General features: G+C 47.6%; 1 protein-coding gene across 3 annotated transcripts in view; it reads left to right on the forward strand.

Moving 5' to 3' along the window:
- The first annotated feature begins 7724 nt into the window (after positions 1-7724).
- Positions 7725-23522, forward strand: part of KLF7 (KLF transcription factor 7) — a 57044-nt gene continuing 41246 nt past the window's right edge. For 2 of the 3 annotated variants that reach the window (XM_075512404.1, XM_075512406.1), the window contains exon 1: positions 7834-8266. In XM_075512404.1, coding sequence (XP_075368519.1) covers positions 8165-8266 — 102 coding nt within the window. In that variant the 5' untranslated portion in view covers positions 7834-8164. Of the gene's footprint in view, positions 7749-7833; positions 8267-23522 lie in introns of those variants that run through there. The other variant, XM_075512405.1, reaches the window with a different exon arrangement.

A 23522-nucleotide genomic window follows, 5' to 3' on the forward strand; every position in this document is an offset into this window, starting at 1 on the left:
GCTGAGTGCTGCTCACGCTATAGACAGAGCCATGTAGACCCTCAGCGGAAATCAAAACCAAGGAACAAAGACTGTGGTGGGAGAGAGGCCCAAAGATCAACTCTCCCGCTTGAACAACATCCATTTTCCTTTCAGCAGTCCAGACTTGCCCAGCAGACGAGGGCTGAGCCCCCAGGAGAGCTCGGTTGTGAGCAATTTTTTTTACAGACTGTGTCTGCAGTGCCTTGTTCAAAGGTCTGTCTTCAAGCAGGGTGAAGGCTGAGAGAGGGAGAAGCCCTGGAGGTGCAGCTGGTGTTGGGATGCGAAGGGGCTGCCCAAGGGAAAAGCTGTTTCCATCTTTTTTTGTACAACAGCAGTCTCCGAAGAGATGCTCTTTAGAGGGGGAAATGCTGTGATGATACCCAGGTGATGCCCCTGTGTCACACCAGCAGAGCCCGACTGCTAAACCGGAGCAGGGACTCTGGCCTGGGGTTGAGCTTGGCTCCAGTCTCTTTGTATGAAGCCTGGCCACTGGTGTGGGGTACGCGTGTGCTTGTGCAAGCCAGCTTATTTTATTCTGCATGCACCTCTGTTTGGGAACATGAAAAGCAGCAGGCAAGCACCGTCGGGACACCCAGCACAAGTCACTCTGGCAGGCGAGCTCAGAGCCTCAGCTTGCCTCCCTGCACTCCAGCATTTCCTTATTAATTCACACATCCGTGCTTGACTGCGAGAGCCACGTTTTCAGCAGCTTCTCATAAGGAACAGGACTAAGAGGGAAACCCCAAGCGGATGTGAAAACAGCAGAGTCAGAATCTTGCAGCTTCCAGCTGAAGACAGGCTTTGCTTTCAATGCACTGCATTTCCTTCATCTGTGAAAAGTCTAGGGAACAAAATCCAGCGATGCTGCTCTAACCCCTGCTTTCTTGAGAGCCCCCTCCTTCTTGCAGGCACCAAGTGCTGCAGGTGTTTGCTGCGGTGCTGCAGAAGAGCTGTGCGCAGCAAGCCCCCCTCGCTGCATGTGCTACCTGCGCTGCGATGCCAGCTCTTCTTAAAACGGTTCTTGCCAGCTAAAGCCAAGGCAAACCAACGCTTTGTCCAGAGTAATGTGTGTAATAACACAAGCCAGTCCCTGGTTACCATCTGCTGAACCATGCCAATATTCTCCTATTTTATTGCAAGTTTTCCTGTAAATTACCCAAGTGCAATCCAACTCAGTCATTAAAAGGCCACCAACCCAGAGACGCAGCACACAAACGTGTATTTCTCATGTCTGCTGACAGCCGCACAGCATCTCTCAAGGCTGCTTGGACCCCCTTCCCAGGCCACTCTCCAGCAGCATTGCTGCGCTGCTAGCAACAGCAGCCCAGAAAGGTCTACAAAGCGGACACCTCGTGTGGAAGCCGTAAGAGTCCAGCCTGAGCCCGAGGCTCAGAGGTCTTCCTTGCAGCTCATTATTATTTATTATTTGTAGTGTAGAAGTACCTGAGAGCCTACTAATATGATCAGAGACTGTTTATATCAGATGCTGAACACCAACAGAATAGCAATGATAACTGCCCTTGCCAAGAGGTTCAGAAACATACAGATCACTTCGGGCAGAAGGGAGGACTCAAAGGACAGCAGAGGGAGTGGTTAGATCCAGATGGGTTCTGAGCTCTCGGTGGGACCCAAAGGAAATCGTGTTTCCCACTGGTAACACCAGGGTTGTACCTATCTGCCTCTGGAAGCTTTGACCCATCACCATACTGCTCTGAGCATAACTGCAGTGCTCTCCTGGACAGCACTGCTTTGTGTTCTGGCTTTGAAAACTGGGAGACAGAGACCGATCCTAATGCGAACAGCCACAGCCGTAAGGAAAAGATGATTACAAGAAATACGAAAACCCTAGAGCACGTGAACAAATCACAGCAGATGAAGACTCCTTCCCCAAAGTGGAAACTCAATCCTGTTACACGCTGAGTGTGCTCAGTGCCTTTTCAGGACGGCAGGTCAGAAGCCTCCAGGCCAGATCCGGATCAGGCCCATTCAGCTGAGATTTCTAACCTTCCCTTGAAGCATCGGGCTTTGTTTTTTGTCTCAGCCCAAAGAATTCAGCTGGGTAATGTTTCCATTTCGGGATGGCACATCCTGCTTTCCCACCAAACATCTTCTGCGTCTGGCTGGTGATCAACTTGCACAGTCCACTGAGACTTTTGGATGCCTTAAGCTATGATTATGGGTTAAACCCATTCATCTTTAATCCTGGAGGGTGCTCGTTAGCTGCCCTGCAATTAAACCCATTGCAATGTCCGCAGGGCACCGATTTGAAAGGGGAGCCAAATGGTGCCTGCTTTTAGGAAGGAGGGGAGGCACAGGAACCTGCTGTGCCACACTCTGGTGTCCTTTTCTGTCACTGCAGATCTGGGGAGCAGCTTATGGCTCACTGGAGGCCAGGAGGCACCTCCACCCACGCAGGCCCAGCATGGAGATGCCACCACCCTGCTTCACAGCATGTCACATCCAGGCAGAGCCAAGCGCCAGTGAGGGTGATGGCTGCGACCTACAGCCATGCTGCTCCCCAGGATGGAGACTGGAAGGGAAACCACCTCCGTCCCCTGTGCCCTTGGGATGCTGTTTCTGGGCTGCACCTGCCAAAAGGAAGCGTGAAATACTGAACTACCCTCCAGGTCACTGAAATGTTGCTGTGCAGGGATGGGAGAAGGACGTGGGGCCAACAGGAGAGGCCTTTCTCCAGGAAGCTGAGGTCTGAGGAGGAGGTGAGAGGTTGGGAGGGTGGGAGGTATCCAGCTGGAGGGGGAGGGGGGGATGTCTGAGGCCTGCAGAGATGCTTCATGCTGGGAAAGGAAGTTGTCCTCCTTTCAGCTGCTTGATGTTTGTTGGGATTTTGGTTCTCATCAGATGTGGACATGAACACAGATGCACAGACACATTCGGGTATTGGGAAGTGGAAACTCTGAACAGCAGGGTGGCTTTTGAGCTCTCCCGCTGTGCCTCTGGCAGCCTTTTCCAGCCATGCCACCTGGCCGTAAACCACCACCACCACGAGACCTCCACTCCCCGGCAATAGCTTTCTGCATCCACTCCTGGAGAGGGTGCAGCTGCAAATCCAAGCACGCTCCAGCAAGCTTCTCAGTGCTCTTCCTCCCCTTTGCTCTTTGCAAGGCTTTACAACCAGTGGCAACCTCAGCCCTACCAACCTGCAGGCACAGCCTCTTCCTCCCCAGGAGGGACACTGACTGAAGAACCAACACCTCTGAATATCCCTTGTAAGCACAGAAAAGCTGTATTAACTCTCAATCTGAGATGGGGGAGAGGAAGAGATGCAGCTGGCAGCCTAACACGCAGATGTGATGGTAGAAGAAACTGGTAGCCTGGACACCTGGACCAACTAGCCCCTGCAGGAGAAAGTATTTAGCACTTCTGTCGACTACAAAGACCATGGGGTTTAAAACTGCGTCATGAGCGGTGTACAGGGGATCTCAGTGTAGCTGTTTCATTGGTACCAAAGGAGGTGTATCCAGTGAAATGTTTAAACTACAAATTGATATACTACCCAATGGCTTTATGGCACCTTGTCACTGCCCAAACCAGAGCAATGAAACACAAACCCAACACCCCAAAGTCCCCTGCAAATCAGCGTTCCCTGTCGGGTCCTCACTATGCACCCCTCGCCATTGCTCCTGGGGGCAGTGAGGCTGGAAATACCACAAAGGAAAGCAACTAGAGCAACCAAAATTGTGATTCTGTGCACACCAGTGGCTTGTAGGGACCCAGCCAAGTGCAGGGGGTAATTCTGCACTCCCAACTTGGAGAGGGTAGAACAGATTGTTGCCAGAGGTCCTGTGGCAGGCAATGAGAAATTAAAGCGCTTCCCAGAAAACAGTGAAGTCACCTTTCCTCTTTCTCTGGAAGAGCAGAAGGAACAAAGAAATGTCTTTTTTCCTTTCACTAGGACTAACCACTCCCATTGCCCCTTGATGCCAAAAATACAACCCCTTCCCTTTTCCCAGGTGCCAAGACCCACCGGCGCTATTGCATAACCAGCTGTACCACCTCCCTGCATCTTCCCGACATTTCAGCAAGTCACAGAAATGATGAAGTTTGGGGCTGGCCTAAAAAATCTTCCCCCTCTCCAGGCTATTCTCTTTACCCATTACGGGACAAATCTGTGCTATGGCTGAAATGCCCGTCCTTACTCCCTGCAGGTCCAGCCTGCACCTTTTGCCTGCATTTTTGCGTAGTCCTCTGTGCCCTTGAGCCCAGCTGTGTAGCGGTGGGGAGGTATTGCTCCTCCTCCACGTCTGATTGCGTTTCTCTCCGTGATGGGTGGTGTGGTTGGGCCAGCGCAGGGAGAGTGGCTATCTGCCAAGAGTAAGGTCAGTACAGCCTGGGCAACAAAAGAGAGCTGGGTAGAAATTGCCTTCCATTACCTCTGGATTAGCACAGGTAGATGCTACCTCAGGTGTTGGCCCAACAGCATTATACCCAGTGTATTACCACGTTCATTTTTTTGTCTCGACTTTTCTACTTCTGCCAAGTGACAACCCCATCCTGCTTTCTCGACTGACCTCCAAAGCAGAATATCCAAGACAATAAAAATGCAATGTCTGCCTGGAAACCACCCAGGCAAGCAGCCAGATCTGTAGCCCAGCTCTTCACCTCAAGGCTCACAGCCAAACTCCTGCCCTCAGACACAATTCCTCCTGAAGCCAGCCAGAGCAGCAGACCAGCATCTGCTCACTGGATCTGGCCATCAGTTACAGTGCAACCTGGGCACAGGCTGGGCTCTTCACTGGTGTAAAGCAGCTGAGCTCCACAACTGAGAACAACCTTTCCACCCTGAGGGAAGTGGCTGTTCCTACAGGACATGTCCTGTAGCAGAAAGTTCAAGAGCGACAAGTAGAAAGATTTTAATTGATTCAAATGAGAGCTACTCAGTAGCAAGCAGAGGTGACTATCATGGCAGAGGGGACTCCTGGGCTGCCTGTATACACCAATCTTCGCAATAAACCAAAGCACAAGCAACCCACAGCTTGTACAGGCCAGGTCTCCTCTCACGCCAGTGTTAAGAGGGGAGCTTGGACACCAGAGCACTAAACTTTCTACATATTAAAATGGTAGTTATGCTAAACAAGGCCAGAAGTATAGCACCAAAATGTTTTTCAGACACGGGAGTTACAGAATTTGAAGACAAAAATGTATGTTTAAATCGCTTGTACCATAAACCTTTGCTGCTTTTGCCCTCTACTTCCTTGCCTAGGTCAGAAAAAGCCTCTGCATATGCATATGGCCTTGTTCTGACAAGCTCTTAAGGATAAATGCTTATTGAAACCTTTTCTGAAACAGGTATTTCTTGCAAAACCCTTTCAATACGGGAGCTGTGTTATGATACCCAAGTGCTGCTTCTTTCCAGATCTGACCACCTTAGTCCAGCTCTCTCCTCTCCTGTCTTTAAGTTTTCCCTTCCCAAGGTGCCCAGGAAAGGTGTCGCTTTGCCAGATTGAGGCATGCTTGGAATTGGTAACGACAGTCTGTAAGACCTTTCCAGCAGTGCTCGCTGCGCTAACCTTCCCTCTCATCTTCCCGCTAACGCATACATTTACACATTTATAGGTATATTTATGAGAAAGAGCAGTTTATTATTCACATCCAGCCTCACACCTAGCTTTTCTGCTAAGCTAAAGGTGCTGGAAATGGTCTTGTTTGAGATAACCTGCGGCTCCCTAGGTGAAGGCTAGGAAGCAGGCATTGTTTTCACAAGCAGCTCACAGGAGACAGCCATCTTCAAGTGAGCTGCCCCTGGACCATCCAGACCTGCAGCCTCAGGGTCAAAGCCTGAGCAACAGCTCCCACAAGCTACTCCGCTGCTTCTACAATGCAAGAACCCAAACACAAAGTGTTTTTGCAGAGGTGAGACCGTTTATTTGAGAAAACTGCCTATGTCCAGTCTCTCCCAATACTGCAGTTCCTTCAGCAACAGCTTCGTTTCCCCCTTTCCCTCTAGATTTTGACTCCTCAAACTAGAGTGCAGTGCTTACTCTGCTTTATTCTAAAGTTACAGCAGTGATGCTTGCCAGCACCTACAAGAATTTGGGGTTGGTGCAGCCATTATCTGGGCTTTCTTTAGAGGTTTATTCTGAGCAGCTTTCTTCAAACATGGCTTTCAAAATTGTTAACATGGACCCAGTCTTGGAAAAGACAATTTGTCTTCATCACCAAGAAAGAAAACATACCATGAACTAATTAGCACTGATGAGTTTTGCTGCCTCATCCTTTCACATCAATCTGAGTGGGACACCTGGGATGAGACATGTGTGTACTAGTGGCATTGCACCAATTTATACCAGCTGAGGTCTGGCCCAGGCACTCTCATCTGGTTGCAGAAGGAAGACAGTAGCAAGTAGAGACAACTTAGTCGCTTAAGGCAAGAAAAGCATGATGCAACTGCTCTTAAAACCAGATAGTTTTACAACCCCTGGCAGCATCTGCTTGCCCTGATACCCAGTCCAACTCACACAGCTGACAACCCACCATAAAATGGCACTGGGGGGATATTTGTCCAGCAGCCTGGTGGCTAGGTATATGGCCCTGGCAATGCAACTGGTGGGACTAGAGGGCCCTCTGAATTTAAGGGTAACAAAGAGAACATACTTCTTCTATTACTGTAACCCCCCCATCATCCTTAAATGAGCACGCTCAGTTCTGCAATCCTTCCAAAAGCAGAAATGCAACCATGCCCAGTGCCAGAGCAATTTTGGGGAAGCTCTGCATCACACTAACCATTTAAGGTCAAACAACTCATTAGCCAACCAAAACTAGCACTCAAAGACTGCTCGGCTCACAGCTAAGCCTGGTTAAATGCCACAATAGATGCCTTAATAAGCACACACGCATTTCTGGAGATAGGCTGGCTGGATTAACACTCGGCACTGCCTGTGCCTCAGAAGCCAGGTTGCTGTGGCCTCCACACACTGGCACCAAGCACGTGCTCCTTACGCTGGCTGCTCCTGCTCAGGGTATATTCCCCCTCTATCTCCTCCCAGCACCCTCATCAGCTGCACATCTTTTCCCAGCCATCCGTGACTGAGGAAAAAGTGCTTTTCTCGGTCTGGCCACCCTCAGCCCCTGGGGACTCGAGCGCTAGCGGCTGGAGAGAAGTACACGGCTGCACACAGCAGAGGAAGGGCAGGCTGCTCGGTAGGCACCAAGTGCGCGGCCCCTTCCCCATCCCCTCCAGCTCCCACGCCTCGGCGGGACAGCCCCGCGGCCGGGAGAAGTACAGCCGCAGCCGCCCCGCTCAGCGCCCCCAACCTCTCAAGAACAGCGGTTTTCCGCCGAAACCGGTAACTGCGGCTGGGCCGGAGCGCGAAGCCGCCGCACCGCCCCTCAGCGCGCCGCGCTCTGCCGCTGCTGTGCACCCCGCCGCCCCCTTATATAGCGCCCTAAAAATAGCTCGCCGCGCGCCGCCTCGCGGGCCGCGGGGAGGAGGCGGGAGCCGCGCTGCCGGCCAATCGGCGCCGCCGGCGGCGGCCCGGCACCGCCCCCCGCGCCCTGAGCGGCGTCGCCATTGGGCGGCAGTGACTTCAGGCGCGCCGCGGGCCCTCCCCTCCCGCCCCGCCGTTTACCCTACATGGTCACGGGCTGCCTGAGTGGGCCGCGCGGCTGCGCGCGGAGGGGGGGGCCGGGGGCGGGGCGGCCGTGAGGCGGCGGCGGTGGCGGCGGCGGCGGTGGCGGCGGGGGGGCCGGGCCGGGTTTGCCGAGGGAGGGTGAGAGGAAAACGGGGGGTGGGGGGTGGGGGATGTGGTTCCCGAAAATAAAGAGGGGAGGGGGCGGGGAGGGCGGGCACGAGCGCGCATGGCCGCGGCGCGGGGCTGCGCGGTGCGCGGCGGTGGCGGGGACGTGCCCCGGTGTGGCGGCCGCGGGGTGGTCGGTGCGCGCCGGCGCCTCTCGCCCTCCTCGGCCCGGCCCCCGGCCCTCGCCGTCCCTCCGCGCTGATTCTCTCTCTCTCTCTCTCTCTCTTTTTTTTGAAGTGTGACTGAAACAAAACAAAGCCAAAGGGACGCTGGATCTATCATTGGTTGATTTTCCTCCTTCTTTTTTTTTTTATGATCAAAAACAACCCCCCACCCGAGCAAACAAACACACACAAAAGCAGAAAGAAAGGGTCTTGCTCAGCAGCAGCATGGATGTCTTGGCTAGTTATAGTATATTCCAGGAACTCCAGCTTGTCCACGACACCGGCTACTTCTCAGCTTTGCCATCCTTGGAGGAAAACTGGCAGCAGGTGAATCATTTAAATTACTCCTGTAAATCTCTTAAGCGCAGACAGTCGATGCATTGGGGCTGCATTTCTGACTTTGTTTTATTTTTGTTCTTTAATTCAGGGTTGGTTTTTTTGGTGGTTCTTTTTTTTCCGCGTGGGTAGACCTTTAAATCTCTGTATTTTTTGCCATGACAAACTGAGCAGTCCATTCAAATCTGTCTGCCTTCAGCCCTTTCTGAGCACGCCTGGCAGCACCTGAGATCCGGTGGCATTCTTTAGGGTTTTGTTTTTATGATGACTACTATTTTTATTTTATTTTTGAGCTTAGATTTTTCTTTTTGTTCTTTTAAACAAGGCTGATCACTTCCAGCCAGTGCTGACAACTGGCAGCTGGTGGAAATGGAATAGATCATTCTTATTTTCAGGTAATTAGTATATGTCAACAAAAATTGTAGCTTAAATCAGAGATGGGGGGGCAGGTGTGCGGAAGCACTAGCAAAAGCTTTTAGTCTAAATTCTGTAACTAGGGAGGTGACTTATTTTTCAGTCTTTTTTTTTCTTTTTTTTTTAGAAGGTGGGGAGAAACACACACTTCTTGCTGTATCTTAAAACAATGACGCCTTAGGCTAGTTCCAGTAAACCAGTGTGTTTTGAGGCACCGTAGGGTTAATATGCAGACAGAATTAGGATACTTTAAAGATGGAAATCAAGTATTATGAATGCATTAAAATGATGACTGGTGGCATGAATAAATAAGACCAAGGAGAAGAGTAGGTTACAGAGAAAAGAGTTGTATAAAATGAACTATGAGCCCAAACGCATAGATCTATAAATAGTTATCAGCTGGAATACAGAGGGAAAAGGAAAGACAGGATTCCTCATTACAGCAGGACATTGTGAGACAATCCTGTTTCTTGATGTGGTTTTCTGGCAGAGGTGATACGCCAGGCGAAATTCTGGAAACTAGTGTCTCTTTAAAAGAAAAAAAAAAATCGGCTGGTGGGTAGGAATAGTGGAGTGTGGCTGGGATGACATGTGGTGCTAATGCAGCGCACGGACCCGTGGCACTATCGGTATAAGAATAACGAGCCACTGGATTTCATCGTGCCAGCATTCACTTTAGTCTTGGCTAGCGTAAGGGTAGTATGTATTAGGTCTCCAATAAGTGATAGTTTGGGATGTTAATTTAATTTTTCCTTAGAAGTGTGTGTCGGGAGAAATGTGGATGGTAGGGCTTCAGGGGAGCACTCGGGCTGTAGCATTGTCATCCAGCTGGACCGGGGCTGGATCTTTAAAGGTTTACCCTAGTAAAATTGTTTTGGCTTCAGCTTTGTGTGCATATGTGCACACACACAGGAGGTTTATTGACAGCTACAGTGCGAACACGTTCAGGATTTAATTTGCAAAATGACCGATCCAACTTTGCTTTATCCTCTGAGGGGGAGGGGATGCTTTTTGTTATTAATATTCAGCTCGCACATCCATGATGGTCACATCTGCTTTCCTTCTGTATTTTTAACATGCTAATTAAACTGAAGAGGTTAATATAACTTCATTAAAAAAATTAATTTCATAGCATCGTTGTTGTTGGATCAGTTGCATATTCAGTTGCATATTAGTAACAGTCCAGACAGTCCAAAGCGAGATAATCTGTTGACATAGCCAGCATGCTTTAGGCAGTACTGTGTGTGATACTCTGTCTCCTGCTGCCTTCTTTTATGCATGGAAGAGCAGCAGTTTGTTTTATACAGTACAATGTACCTACCCAAGCCCACTGTTACTATTGTGAAATTGAAACTCACACTCTCCTGGTTAAACCCCAATGATTCTCCACATATGTTTGAAAAGAGGAGTTGAAAATAATTTATTACATTTTCCCTTATTTCCCCTCAAATCCTCCAACCAGTGCCTGATGTTTCATAATACATCCTGTATCTACAGTTTGTTTTTATTCCCCTGTTGCTGCCTGGGCTCTCCTTGCAAACAACAGGGAGCAAAACTGATGTATCGGTGGTGGGAGCAGCTGAAGCTGGCTGTACAGAGTGTGCTGTCACGCAGGCTTGGCAGACCCACTGACACAGAGACCCCAATTTCATTCTTCTGAATCACTGGCAAATGTAGCCAGGTCTTGGGGGTTTATTTATTTTAAGCAAACCGTAGCAACTTTGGGACAAGGGATGTGTGTGCGTGTGTGTGTGTTTCTGAAGGTATCCCTTAAAACTGTCAGGCTGCAGTTGAGACAGCTGACAGGGCAGTGACTGATCCCTGCGGGAAGCGTCAGGATTGGGAAGCAGAAGCTTGAATTTTGAGTGAAAACACTTGAACGGGTCTTGCTTCTGCTCCCATGAAGAGCTCTGGTGCCATACTCGAGCTCCACAGAGGCTCCAGAGCAGTGCTTCTCCCAGCAGCAAAGCAGCACCCCGGGAGGTTACTTCAGTCTCTTAAAAGGGGGGAAGTAGTTGTGTGGGTCAAGAGCAGGCTTCCTTATCACATTGTGAGCTCCAGTTGTTTTTTGATTAGCAGCTACTAGTTCTTGATGTGGAGAGGTGGAGAGGTTAGTCTGTGCCAGTTCCTGCTCCTAGAAATGGTGTATACTGTGATACCATAAAAGATGCACTTGTCCTACTGAAAATCAGAGCACGCCTTGGGATGAAAGTGTTGACACAGTCCTGTCTTTCTTTTCTCCTGAGTCTGGACCACACTTTTGTAGCTGCTGGCTGAGCACTACACAGCTGGGGCAGTTGCTCATATTTCCGATTGTGAAACACCCATCACTCACGGAGGACACTGATAGCACAGGCAGGTTGCTAAATGCTTGCACGCAGTCAGCTGATCTCCTCTTTTTTCCTTGCCAGTGCAAGAGAAATGTGAGCAAGTTTGGTATCTGCTTTTGACGATTAGCATTGGAATTGAATGAGAGCAACCCAGCAATATGTACAAAACAAACAGATTTTGTGTAGGAAGAGATTATCATCTCTTGTGTAGGTTTCTTTTTTAGGAGGAAAAAATACAAACAAAAAACCTCAGTCTGCCCTGGACATAGTTTACATTGTAAAAGTGGAAATACCTGAAGTGGAAGCCTTAACTGAATTCATGATGTGTTTCATGTTATTTTAAAACATGTTGGGAAGGGAGGCCTTGGTTTTTAGGCAGCAAAAGCTTAGCTTCACTATGTCAACTTTGGGTGTACTCCTTCAGGCAAAACACTTCTGAGGTCAGGAGGGGTTTTTCTTGGAGTGGAGAGGTCAGATCTAATGAGTAATTCATAGCACAGCTTCATCAGGAGAGAGAACTTTGTTTAGTCTTTGTTTAGCTTTCCCAGCAGCGTTGCGCTGCCACAGCACTGAGAGAGATTAAAGGAAGAGGTGGGCTCTATGCATTGGAAAATGAGGCGTTCGCTGTACATCAGCTGGCTGGTATCTCAGCATCTGTGTGTTTCTGCCTGGCACTTCATCCTGGCTCTGATTGAACTGTCCTAGTTGCTCTCTGTCCCTGCGAGCTGACTCTGCAGTTCAGGACCAGGGCGGGGGGAGATTTCAGCACCTGCGTGGCTGCTGCGGTGCAGCGGGAGGACCTCTGGCCACATATGTCGTTGCTCAGGGGTAGCTGTCTGATGTGGCATCCCCGAGATTGGAACCAGACTGCTGGGAGAGACAGCACAAGGCTGAAGAGCGCCTCGTTACTCTGCAGAGGAAGGAAGTGGGTAGGAGCTGTTTTTGAGGGAGGTGACTGTGAGGAGTGTAGCCCGTGCAGCTGCACGTGGTCCCACTCTCGGTGTGCCAGGCTGCAAAGAGGGGGGGAGTGCAGTGCTGAGAATTGGGAAGGGCTGGGCATGGGGCTTCAGTCTGTTCTTCCTGCTGGGCCTTCAGTCATTTGTCATTTGAGGGGTCATTAAAAGATCAGTGTGCAGAAGGTGTCTTTTGTAGTCAGATATGTCTCTTTCTAGGGGTAACATTTCAAACCACCTCTATTATCCTTCTCCGTAGGCCCCTTGGAGGACTCTGGACTCACCGTCCTTGTGTGGAGAAGGGGTCTGATCAGGAGGCATTTTGGGGCTCTCTTCATATTCTGTGTGGGCCATAGGGCAGCTTCTAGTATGGCAATTCCCATAATGTCAGAGCACAGAAGCACAAAGAGCAGGTAGATGCACAGGGTCACTGTGTGTGTAGCTGATGCAGGTGTATAAAATCAGCAGGACTTAGGTGCCAAACCCTGGCTTATTCTAAAAGACCCAGCGTTTCCCACATGTGTCATCGGGCAGAACAGGTCTAATTGGCTGGCAGAAGTGGAAGTAGCATTATATCTTTTGCCTGATAACCATTGCCCAACAACATTTCCTCTTGCCTTGGCTGACCCGGTTGCTCTCAGCTGCAATAAACAATGATCCTTCCAAGGGAGATGCACGTTTCCTGTAAAGCATAGGATCAAGGAAGCCTTTGTTTCGCTCTTGACTCTGTCATAGAGCTGCCTTTGCATGTTTTTAATCAAGTCTTCAAGTCTCAGTTTCCCCCTTTCTGAAGTGACTGACAACAATGATGCTAAGGCATGGTCTTTGCGGGGCTGGGAGGCTGAGTTTTGACCTGTTCTGGCAAAGTGCTTTGAGATCCCTGTGCTGTGTGAGAGCAGAGTATCCCGAGGTGATTAATCTAACAGAACTCTTACATCTTAATGCTGACTTCTATTTGGCAGACAGGGTCATTTTCAGGCCTATAGGAAAAATTTCCACTGCTACTGGAAAGGAATAAATCACACTGGAGAACATTCCTGCCTCCCCATCATCTCCATTGTTCTAGTTTAATGGCATAGTTGGCCACTACATAAACTAAACCATCTCTTTTAATATTGCTATTTCATCTTGGTTCCAGTCACAGTGTAACACATTTCTTAAGTGCTTATAGTACATTGTGCCTCTTGAGAATAACTTGCAGAAATGGTTGACTTCCAAGAACAGCCACATGTGTAAGCAGTGTATTTCAGACTCTGAGTGCTGGTCCATTTATACATGCAGGCTCTCTGCTTGCTCCACTTGCTGAAAGCATGCTCCTATCACCTTACAGAAAGAGATGGAGAAAGAGAGGAAAGACAAACTTGAAACTGCCGTCTCTGTTGTTTCATGATTCCTTAATTACAGTATCTGTTGTTATAAGTGATTATTTCTTGGCATTATGAAAGCATAGAGCCCCGCAATCCACGTTACAGGTCTTAAATAGCTGATTATGTGTGTGACTTGTGTCAAGTGATTTTGAAATGGGGTAAATACCTTTAAGCAATGCACAGTCATGATGTGGGTTACTCAACTAGAAAATATTTTCTCTTATTTGTTTGGGATGCTTTAACCTCCCCTCCCCCAAGCCCACACTTTTCTGTATGTCCTGTTGAATAGGCAATGCATAGATTAGAGTAGGCTACATAAAAATAATGGTATATAGCTAGTCTGCATCGTGATACTTCCATGTGGAAATGGCAGAAGTTCTTCAGTTCCACACAGTAATTTCACGCTTAAGCTCTCCAGGGCGGAGGCAAATGGTATCTTCTGGATATTGTTGTATTTTTTGAGGCCTTGTCAAATGACTCTCCACTGAGAAAGCTCCAGGATGTTGCTTCTCCATTCTGCATTGGGAAACATGTTATAGGGAAGTGAGAAGGAAGCTGCTTCTGTTTGACTCTGTAGCTGCATATGAACAACCTTGATTGCAATTGTCCTTATAAAACAAAGGGATTTTGCTCACTGGCTAAGCAGCATTGGTGTTCAGTACATTAAGCCATGGGGTAATAGTACACCTCATCTCCTATCAAATTTGTCACATTCTGCAGAGGGGGAGAAAAATTGTAGGCTTTTGATCACCACACTCAAAACCTCATAAAGAGTTATTCACAGGTAATGTAATTGGTAGCAGTTTTCCTTTTTGATGGTAAACTTGAATTCTGGAGAGTTAATAAAGATGTTTTCAAGAATGGTGCTGAGTCCCTCTTACTTTCCTTTCTGTTTCCCTGGACTCTCAAGTGCCTCCTGCCCAGTCCCTTACGTATTCATCTACAATGCCCCCACCACTTCCAAACTCACAGCAACACTCAGGAGCTGGGAGTGCCGTTTTTGTGGTGTCTTTCAGGCTCAAGTTGCAGGAATCACCCACCCAAATTGCTGAATTTCTTCTCCCCACAGGTCCTCTTTGTACTATGGGTGCTTCTGCCTTGGTCCAAATGAATCTGGATTCACCTGAACTGCAGGGTTCGGCTGATTCTGTAGCAAACAAACAAAACCTGTCAGGGAAAGAGCCTCCCCTCCTCCCAAATTTTCCTGGGTAGAGAACAGGTTTGGAGTACAGATGTTACACAGGTACATTCTCCAGCTTGATGCTGTTGTATTTGAGACTGTCCCAGTTTTCTTCCATTGGCTTCAGTCTTGATAGGCACTACATGTTTTGAGTGTCTGAGTTTAGTACTCTCTTGGCTGTGTCCCCTTCCCAGCATTGCCACTTTGAGTTAAAACATCATGTGCCAGGTTCCCATGACACTGAGATTGTCTTTAAAGTCACAAACTTTTTATTTTTTAATTTGATGTTCTTTTTACTTTCCTTGCTTCTTAGCCACTGAAGATTTGTTTTATTGTCTTTTATTCTCAAAAATAAAAAAGCTGGGATTTCCAACAGTTACTGGATTCCAGCAGCATTAAGAAAATGCCACTATTGTGGCATTTTGAGAGCTGGCAGTACAGAGATAGGTGTGTATGTCAGAAAAAGCTTGTGTATTGCTGTGTTCACCAGGCTGTGTTTGCCATCCCTGCTCTGGCAGCAGTTGGCTAGGACGGCTGCCTGGCTGTTCAGGTTGTTAGGCTGCCTGTGAGAGCAGGGTTCATGTCTCATTTCCCTTCTTAGAAGAAATCGTTTCAGCCTTTATGCTCAAAGATAGACATTTTGGATTTCATCAGGACACCAAACCTTTGCTTCTGAGTTCTTCAGTTGCAAGATTAGTTGGCAGTTCTTCCATTCTCATAGGGCTGGGCTGAGGATTAATATTGCGGGTTTGCAATGCTTGGGTGCAGCGGCTGGGGCAGGAGAGGGTTGCACTAGGCTATGGGGAGATGGGCAGCCAGCCTGTCTGAAACTGCCGGCCCAAATCCTGCCACGTCAGCCGGCAGGTGCTGAAAGCGCAGGACAGCTCCTGCACAGGGAGCCCTTGGCAGGGTGTGGCATTGCCTCTCCAAAAAAAAAGAAAATAAGGATCTGAAAGGGAAGCTTAAATCTTCCTTCCCAGACGTCTGTGTTGTCTTTGAGACAACCTGTGCATAGCACTAATTTGACCCCTTCTCTAGGTTTTTAAAAGGTGTTGGAGTTGGGTGTAGGAAGCTTGGGCAGGAAGGCATGGATTTTTTTTGTTTAAAAGGTTTAATGTATCAGCTCTGATATATTAAGCTGCTCTGATGCTCTTAATCCTTTTAAAGCAGGTACCCATCCTCTCTGTGTTCTTACACGTGAAGGATCCTTTCCAATCCAGAGCATTTCCGCTCAGTGCAACTGTCTATTCATTACATGTGTTATTGTTTGGAGAACTATTAAGATGCATGTGGTATACTTTACATTGTACACTAAAGAGTCTGAGTCGTTTATGCACAGACTGCACGTTAATGCTTGCCAAAGGTCCAGCAGACATACTTATTTAAGTGTTATAACGGTTTTGAACATGGTGCTTATAGACCATGTCTCACATGTCCTAATCCTCTTGGTTATTTCCCAGCGTTGTGAACCCAAGTGCAAAGCTGGGGTTTAAATCATACGTGGGGGTCAACAGCTCCTACTCTGCAAGTGATAGAGAAGTAGGTAGTGACACAGGCGAGACAGTGTGATTGATGGGGAGGGATGCGAAGGAGAAGGACACTGGCTTGTGAGAGGCTCTTCTGAGACATTCCAATTAGACTCCTGATTTACAAATCCTGCCCTTAAACCTGCAGCCTCCCAAGGTCAGTTTTAAAGGGACGCTGGCATAGGGTTGACGTTTGACCATGATGGACCTTTGTAAACCAACATGTTCTGACAGAAACTGCAATCAATGGAAGTATCTCCATCTATATAATTAAAAAAGCCCTGGAAGAGGGTTTGTGTTTTTTGGACGGGATCATCTTGCCCACCCGCTTGCTGCCTTTGCAGCTCTTGCGCTGCAGCATTCTTCCCATGCAACTGAAGTGAAGTGACTGGAAATCAAAGTGCGAACGACTGTTTATTTGGATTGTGCGGTGAGGAAAAATGCATGCGGCATGACAAGTAAATTAGATTTAAAAAATGCTTTCACTACTAATAGGCTACTATGCTGTTAGGCATTTGGTTTTAATCCTGACTCTCAAGTGGGCAAAGTTCATTTTCAAGCATAAGGAAAGTTCTTGGGTTTGTAAACATTTGCAATTTCTGCTGACTTGTCTTCACTCCAGCCCAGGAGGGGAATCAGCATTGCACTCAATTGCTTTGTGCTGGTGGGGGTGAAGTAGGGGACTGCCTTTAATTGCCTGCCTTTATTCTCCACCAGGGCTGGAGGGGAAACAAAGGTTCCAGCGAGCAAAGGCCATGGTGAAAAATGTTCAGTGGGTGGGAGAGTAGAAGGGGTGAGAGGTGCTCTTGTCTGCTTGCTTTTTACACCCAAAATGGACATTGGCCACATCACAGCACTTAGGTGTGATGTTAGAGACCCAGATTTGCATTGCTGCTTTGCTTGATTCAGGTCTGCCCTTCCAGATTACATCTTGGATTTGTGAAATTTCAGTGCATGATGTGGTGGCTCCAAAACCAATATATTCCAATAAAACACTTCAGATTGAACAAAAATGTAAATTTTTTGGAGAATGTTTGGTAGAAATGTTTCAACCAGTTCTACTTTCTAGAAGTTTTCCTGAGGGCCTGGCCCTATTTTTGGTGTGAGAGACTTGGTTTGGCTAACATCTTTGGCTTTGTTGTCAATTTTAGCCTTCTGTTTCAGGGCTTGTGCCCCTAAAACTCAATTCATTTTTCCCAGCTATTAGCAATTTCACTAGTAAAAGGTATCCAGACTCTCTGTATCCTGTGACTCTCTTGCATCTTTTGAGAACTGCAGCCACAACCCTATGTGATGCTGTAAGCAATGTCTGGTTAATTCTGGTCTCTAACCTGGGGGCCTGCTCTCCCTCCCTCTGGGTGAGATGAACAAGAGCGGTGCAGTCACACATTTTCCTTGGCTCTTTGCAACTGCTGGTCACTCTTCTCTCTCCTCTGCTCAGCTGCTGCTGGTGAGGTGCTGTGCCGGTTTGTTTGCGAGGAATCAGTTCACTCACCCTCCCTTGGCACCTCTGGCTTACGTCTGGGTCTGAGGTGCCCCACATCTCAGGGTGCAGGGCGAGGTGAGCGGCTCAGCGGCTTTGTTGTTTTCCTGTGGCTGCACAGCAGTTTGAAGGGTGCCAGCCCTGCAGAGCTTGCTGACTGCTTCGAGCTGGTGAAAAGTACTAAATAATCCTGGTTTGGGGGTTGTTTTTTTCTTTTCTTTCTTTTGGCCTCCCCTGTCAGCCTAGAAAATTTATGCTGCTCCGAAGAAAACATTCCACTCATCTGCAGCAAGCTACTACAGCTGCCGTGTGAGTAATAAAGTATGGAAAGGAGGAAGGGAGAAGGAAGAAGAAAGATGGGAGCTGGTGTTTCATATGGAAAGCATCAGCCCAGAAGTGGCTTTGTTTCTGACACGTGGACAGTGGAGAGGCTGCATTTGCTGCTCAATGGAAAATCTGTGCCGGTGAAAAGAAACCTCCCTCATTAGTGACTAGATCAGACAGGGAGGGACTTTGGTGTCTCTTGCTTTTTTTTTTTAATTTGTCCGCATTTTAAAATAATAAGGGAGAAGCAAAGGGCACTAGATGGACTTAATTTGAGAATACAGCCAGTTTGGGCAAAACAGCGCTCTTCTGTCTCAATCTGATGCTGCTGTCCCAGTTCACTCTGGTGGTGTCACAGCCCTCCCCGAGCTGTTCATAAGCTGTGCCAGCACCTCAGAGTGGTTGTCAACATCTGAAGGTTGCTGTACATCAGGTTCTTAGCAAGGTGCATGTGCCTTCTGTTTGGTTTTGTTTTCTGATCTTTCGGGATAGTGTCAAGTCATGTTTGTAGGCTTTCCCGCACAATTGAGGAAACCAGGAGCTTGGTTTTGATGCTCAGAAAGGTGGTTCTGATGTAACCAGAAGCCTCTGAGAGCTGGGGCTTTAAGAAACATGTGGGGGTTGCAGTCAAATAGTGAGAATAAGGGGTGTTTCTGTCTGATTGACCAGAGGAAGGAAGCACTTACAGTTTCGGAGGTCTCCAATATCTTGGAAGAAGAGGCAGACTGCTGTAAGTGCCGATGTGACCCAGTGAAAGAGCTTGTAAGGTGCTTCTCTTGCAGGTTTGAGAATTTCAGGGTAAGTGGATGTCACCTGGGGTAGTTTCGTACTGTCTACCACAGGAAAACAACGTAGACTTCTTTTATTGGCGCATCCCTTAGCTCTTCTGTGTTTTTAAAGTGAAAAGAAAGATTGTTGTATACAACATTTGAAAACGGAAGGGCCTGGTTTAATCTGTGAGTTTTTTTCTAGAGGGAATGAGTCTTCTGGTGTTTGATTGTACAGTTAAGGGCAGGACAAGCTTTGCTGTTTCTTCCGTTGATTACAGGATGAAACCTTCCAGACACAGGCTGAAATCTCTGTCTCCAGTGCTTCCCTGGATGAAGATGTTTGCTTGAATCAGTGCCTCAGGAGCTAGGGTGATTTGGGGGTTAAAGAAGGTAATGTGGGGGCCTTGCTCTGCTCAGTTTGCTTGCCTCCAGGACAGCCTGGTCCCACGGCACCACGCTGTACTTCCGAGTTGGCTGCAAAACTCATGCTCTCTCTTGCAGGCAGCCCTGATTTTGTGCTCACTCAAGACAGTTTTGTGTTTTCCGAGAGTGATTCCTTTATTAATCTTTCTTGGATGCTGGCAAATGAGTTTCATGGTACCCAGTTTAAATACACTTTACTGAGTGTGCCTAGCTTGTCTTGGACTTTCTGAGCTTTGGTGGTTTGTTTAAAACATGAATAAGCCCCAGTTGTTTGAGGGAGAACAGAAGGCGGCCAGTGCAGAGTTACTTTCTGGTGTGAAGGACTTGGTAAACAGGTGACTTCCCAGCATAGTTTCTCAGTGCTGAGAAGAATACCAGTAGGTGCAGAGCCCTACAAAAGCTGCATTGGGATTTCTTTTTCTGACACGATAAATTCATGTTACATTTCTTTGAAGAACACATTTGAGGGAGAGCAAGGGAAGCAAGGCATGGGTGGTTTCTTACTCCCAAATACCTCCAGTGCATGTGACTTTTAGAAAATGCTGAATACTTACCTTCCAAGTCTTGAGTACCTGTTGAACTGGGCACTGAGTGGATGCCCTAGGTTGAAGACTCCTCCTCACTGGGACTGTCTTGCATGGATTATCTTTGTGCAGTGAGAGCTACACCAGCTGCAAGGCCTTGTAATTCAGTCAGTGTTTTGTTTGAGCAAGCTGCATCTCTGGTCAGATGTTGTTGCACTGTGGTATAAGATGGGAATTTCTATCTCCTTTCCATTTCTTTATGTTTAAGTCTAAAAGGTCAAGGAAACCTTTGACATTCAGTTCTGAGTGCTTTTTCTCTTTGTAAATGGGAAGAATAGTACCCACATCACGTTGAGGATTTCAGATCAGTCAGTGAGTCAGATCCTGGGCTGATGCAAACTGATGCAGATCTGCCAAAGTCACGGTGGTGATACGCAGATTTACACTGGCCCAGTGTCCACGAAGTCACTTGACACCTTGCAGGAGAATGGTCTATACAAACCCTAGGTCTTGTCAGGATGTGGAATAAATATCAGGATGTGGGCAGAAAACAGCACACCCATTTTAATGATTTGATTAAAACAATATTGCTACTCTATGGCTCTCATAAATGTATTTCCACTGGTGTCGGGGGGAGGAGATATTCTCAAGTGCCATAATGAGAGAGTACATTTTTTAAAATGTTGCACAATAGGCCACTAAGTTGTGCTCTAGCTATATTGGCTTATTTCTGTTTTATAGTGAGCGTGGCCTTAGGCATCCTATAAATACCATTTCTCCCCCCACCTCCAGCTAACAAATAATGGAAACTGTACTGAAAAGAAATTTTCTTTCTGTGAAAGAGTGGGAGGTCCTGAGTTGCCCTCTATAAAACAAAGGATGTAGCATGATTTGTTTTCTTTGGTTTTTCAAGTGAAGAAAATGTGGGGGTGGGAGGGAAAGAGAAGGTGTTTCTAAGCGCTAAATGTGCTCTCCCCAACACTGCAAGGTAGGATGATGTCTGGTGTGGGCATTGCTTCCCCCAGGACAGTAATACCCATTTGTGAAATGAAGACAGATGAGAGAGGTTTCTGAACAGTCAGTGCATGGGAAGAAGGAAGGATCCCATTCTGATTTACCCTCGGGCTTTCATATCCAGCAGTGGAAACCAACCTGAAAGTGGGTGTAAATGAGCATCTGAAGGAGCCCTTTGTGTAACTCAGCAGGCTGTGTTGTCCAGCGGTCAGACTAAATTATCAGAATGGCCCTTTTTGACCTTAAAATCCGCTTCTGTAAGTAAGTCCACTTCGTGACCTTTTTGCTCTGTTTTAATGATGTCAAAAAGCTGTAGTGCAAATGTGAGTCGTGAAGGGTCCCTGTGTGTGCACATGGGAGGGCCAGACACGTTTCATTTCAAGAATCCATCACATGCGTACTGTGTGTCATGTTGGAAATGTGTCTCAGAGGAGAGACCAGGTTTGTGGAGGTGGGGGCTTCCTCCTGCACTGATTAGAATCAAAAGCAAGTCCATGTCATGTCATGTCATGTCATGTCATGTCATGTCATGTCATGTCATGTCACGGGGAGGATGTGAGGCCACATTCTGACTGCAGCTTGGCCGCTAAGGTTAGAGAAGGGTCAGGGAAGACCTTGTGTTCAGCAAGGAGGTCTTACTTTGGCTAATTTTGAGGGCAAATGAGGTTCAAGAGCAGGGTGCACATGATGAGGCATTTTCGGTCACTGCCTTCATCCAGCAACAATAAACTGTGTATATAAGCAGATCTGGTCCAGAAACAAATAAGCTCGGAAATTAGCACTGTTAGATCATGAAATTCTTCCGCCCAGGTACCATTTCTTATTGTATGCCTCGGTGGTGCTTTCCAGTCTCATTTGAAATCCACCTAGTGTGAGGCCCTGCCTTCCTTGGAAGCATGTGCTAAAACCTAATTTAGGGGAGGAATATCTAACAAGCTATTCTGTCTCCTGCCTGAGTCTAATTCCTCCCCCTCCCATATTCTCTCTCTTCTCCATGAGCAAGTCCGTTGCTTTGTTTGGGTTCACCCTGTCCGTAGCTGCACGGTCTGTGATGCTTTTTCCCATCTTTATCTATATTAACTCTTTCAAGGATTTTTATCTAAATGTGAAATGAGGCCCCTGCTCATTGACTGGAGATTATAATACTGACTGTGGAACAGACATGATAAATAGTAATAAATGTGCATGTCCCTTTCAATTTTGTCATACTTTCCACCTCCTTGTGTCTTCCAATTTTCCTGTATATCAGATGCTAAGAATGTGTCCTCGAAGCTGTCTTGGTCTTCTCTGTGTCTTATCTGTTCTAGGTCTCTTTTCAGCCTTACTGGATCTCTGCTTTGTATTGAGCATGCATGTTGTTTTGCTGTTTCTTCCATAAATGCATTAATTTGTCTTTTTCCAAATTCAATCTCAAGGATTTATTTCCTGCCCCTGTGTGGTTTTCTTTATATACTGCCTCTCTCTGCTGGTATCAAAAAAATTTAGCATTTCCTCCTTAAGCCCTTTTCCTTGCTTTTCTTCACAATGAAAGCTTTTTATCAGTTTCCTTAGTTTTCTGATTTGTTTTTATTAAGCATGTTTTTATAGTGAGGGCTGCGATCCATCAGAATAAACAGAAACAAATAAATCGATGCCAAGTTTTTGTTTGTTTGCTTGACGAAACAGATCAGACTTTAAATGGGATGAAGTCAAATTGGTGCTGATGACTTGACTTGATGGTAGCTGGTTCTGAGTGGTGGCTGTTGACAGCAAGTCATGGAAGATCTCAGCATTTTGAAGAGCCTAAAAACACAAATACAACCATGGGGTTGAAAATCACGTGGTGGTATTAGTATTGGGAAGAGCAGGGTTGCTGTGAGTTGCTGCCCTTTGTTCGGGAAACAGTATCTATCTGCTGGTTAGTTAGTTGAAGACCACTGGCTTTGTGGTTGATGGATGTGAGGTGGGTGTTTAACCTGGATCATGGTTAAAGGGTAAAGGCCCCTTGAATTTTGGTGACCACCCAGCATACCTCTGCCCTTCTCTTCAGCAAAGGTAGCTGCTCTGATGCAGGCAGGGAGCAGGCCTGCCCAAAATGCTGCGGGGTCAGCGGCAGGGTCCCACCACCATCCCTCTGGAGTGTCACCCCCTGCTGCCACCACCCAGCAGGGTGGGTGGCTGTGGTGGCCTTGAGCAGGGTGGCTCCCTGCCACCCTGGCCCTGCCACCTTAAAGGAGGATTTGCCAAAGCCGCCAGCGTACGGCAACAGAGCCTGCCTGAGCTGGGAGGAGCATTAGCTGCTCTGGACTGCAACGAGCTCTTCGGTTCGCTTGACGGGTCACCCCGGGCTCTGGACCTTCCTGCTGTGTTTGTCTGCTGTGCTGCTTTTAACCGTCTCCACTCCTTTGAGTCAGCTTGGGCTGCTCGCATGGCAAAGAAATATTTTCCCGGTGTTTCAGAAGATGGGTGATTCCCTTTCCTTCCTGGGCAGGAGGAAAGCTGCTTGCCCCATACAGAGTCTGCCGGGGTTATAACAAAACAGTGGGGCCTCACCAAATAGCAATGAGGTGCACAGCTGGCAGCAGGGCTCTGCTGGGTTTTGCTTGGTTCTGCCTCTGTGAAAATTTCTCACAGGAACTGTCATCTTTCTCCCCTTTATTCAGCAAGCTCTTAAGCTGTGGGTGTCCGTGACGGGTTTTTATGTGGAACGCGAGGACTGTAAAGAAACAGGTCCTAAGCCATGTCCTGTTGCTAATGATCCTGCAGACCAGCATGTAAAAATGTTTTAACAGAAATTAAGGAGTGAAAACGAAGAAAGGGTCTGCTACAATGAGGCACCACGTGGCACCATCCTTATGACTTGATGGTGTGATTGCACTGGTCTACATCCTGGGTGTATTCTTCCATCTAATGAACTCCTGGAAGAGTTGAAAACAGAGGGGTATGCAGAAAATCCACTG

Source organism: Mycteria americana, chromosome 9 (assembly GCF_035582795.1).
Source record: "Mycteria americana isolate JAX WOST 10 ecotype Jacksonville Zoo and Gardens chromosome 9, USCA_MyAme_1.0, whole genome shotgun sequence".
NCBI classification, from domain to species: Eukaryota; Metazoa; Chordata; class Aves; order Ciconiiformes; family Ciconiidae; genus Mycteria; species Mycteria americana.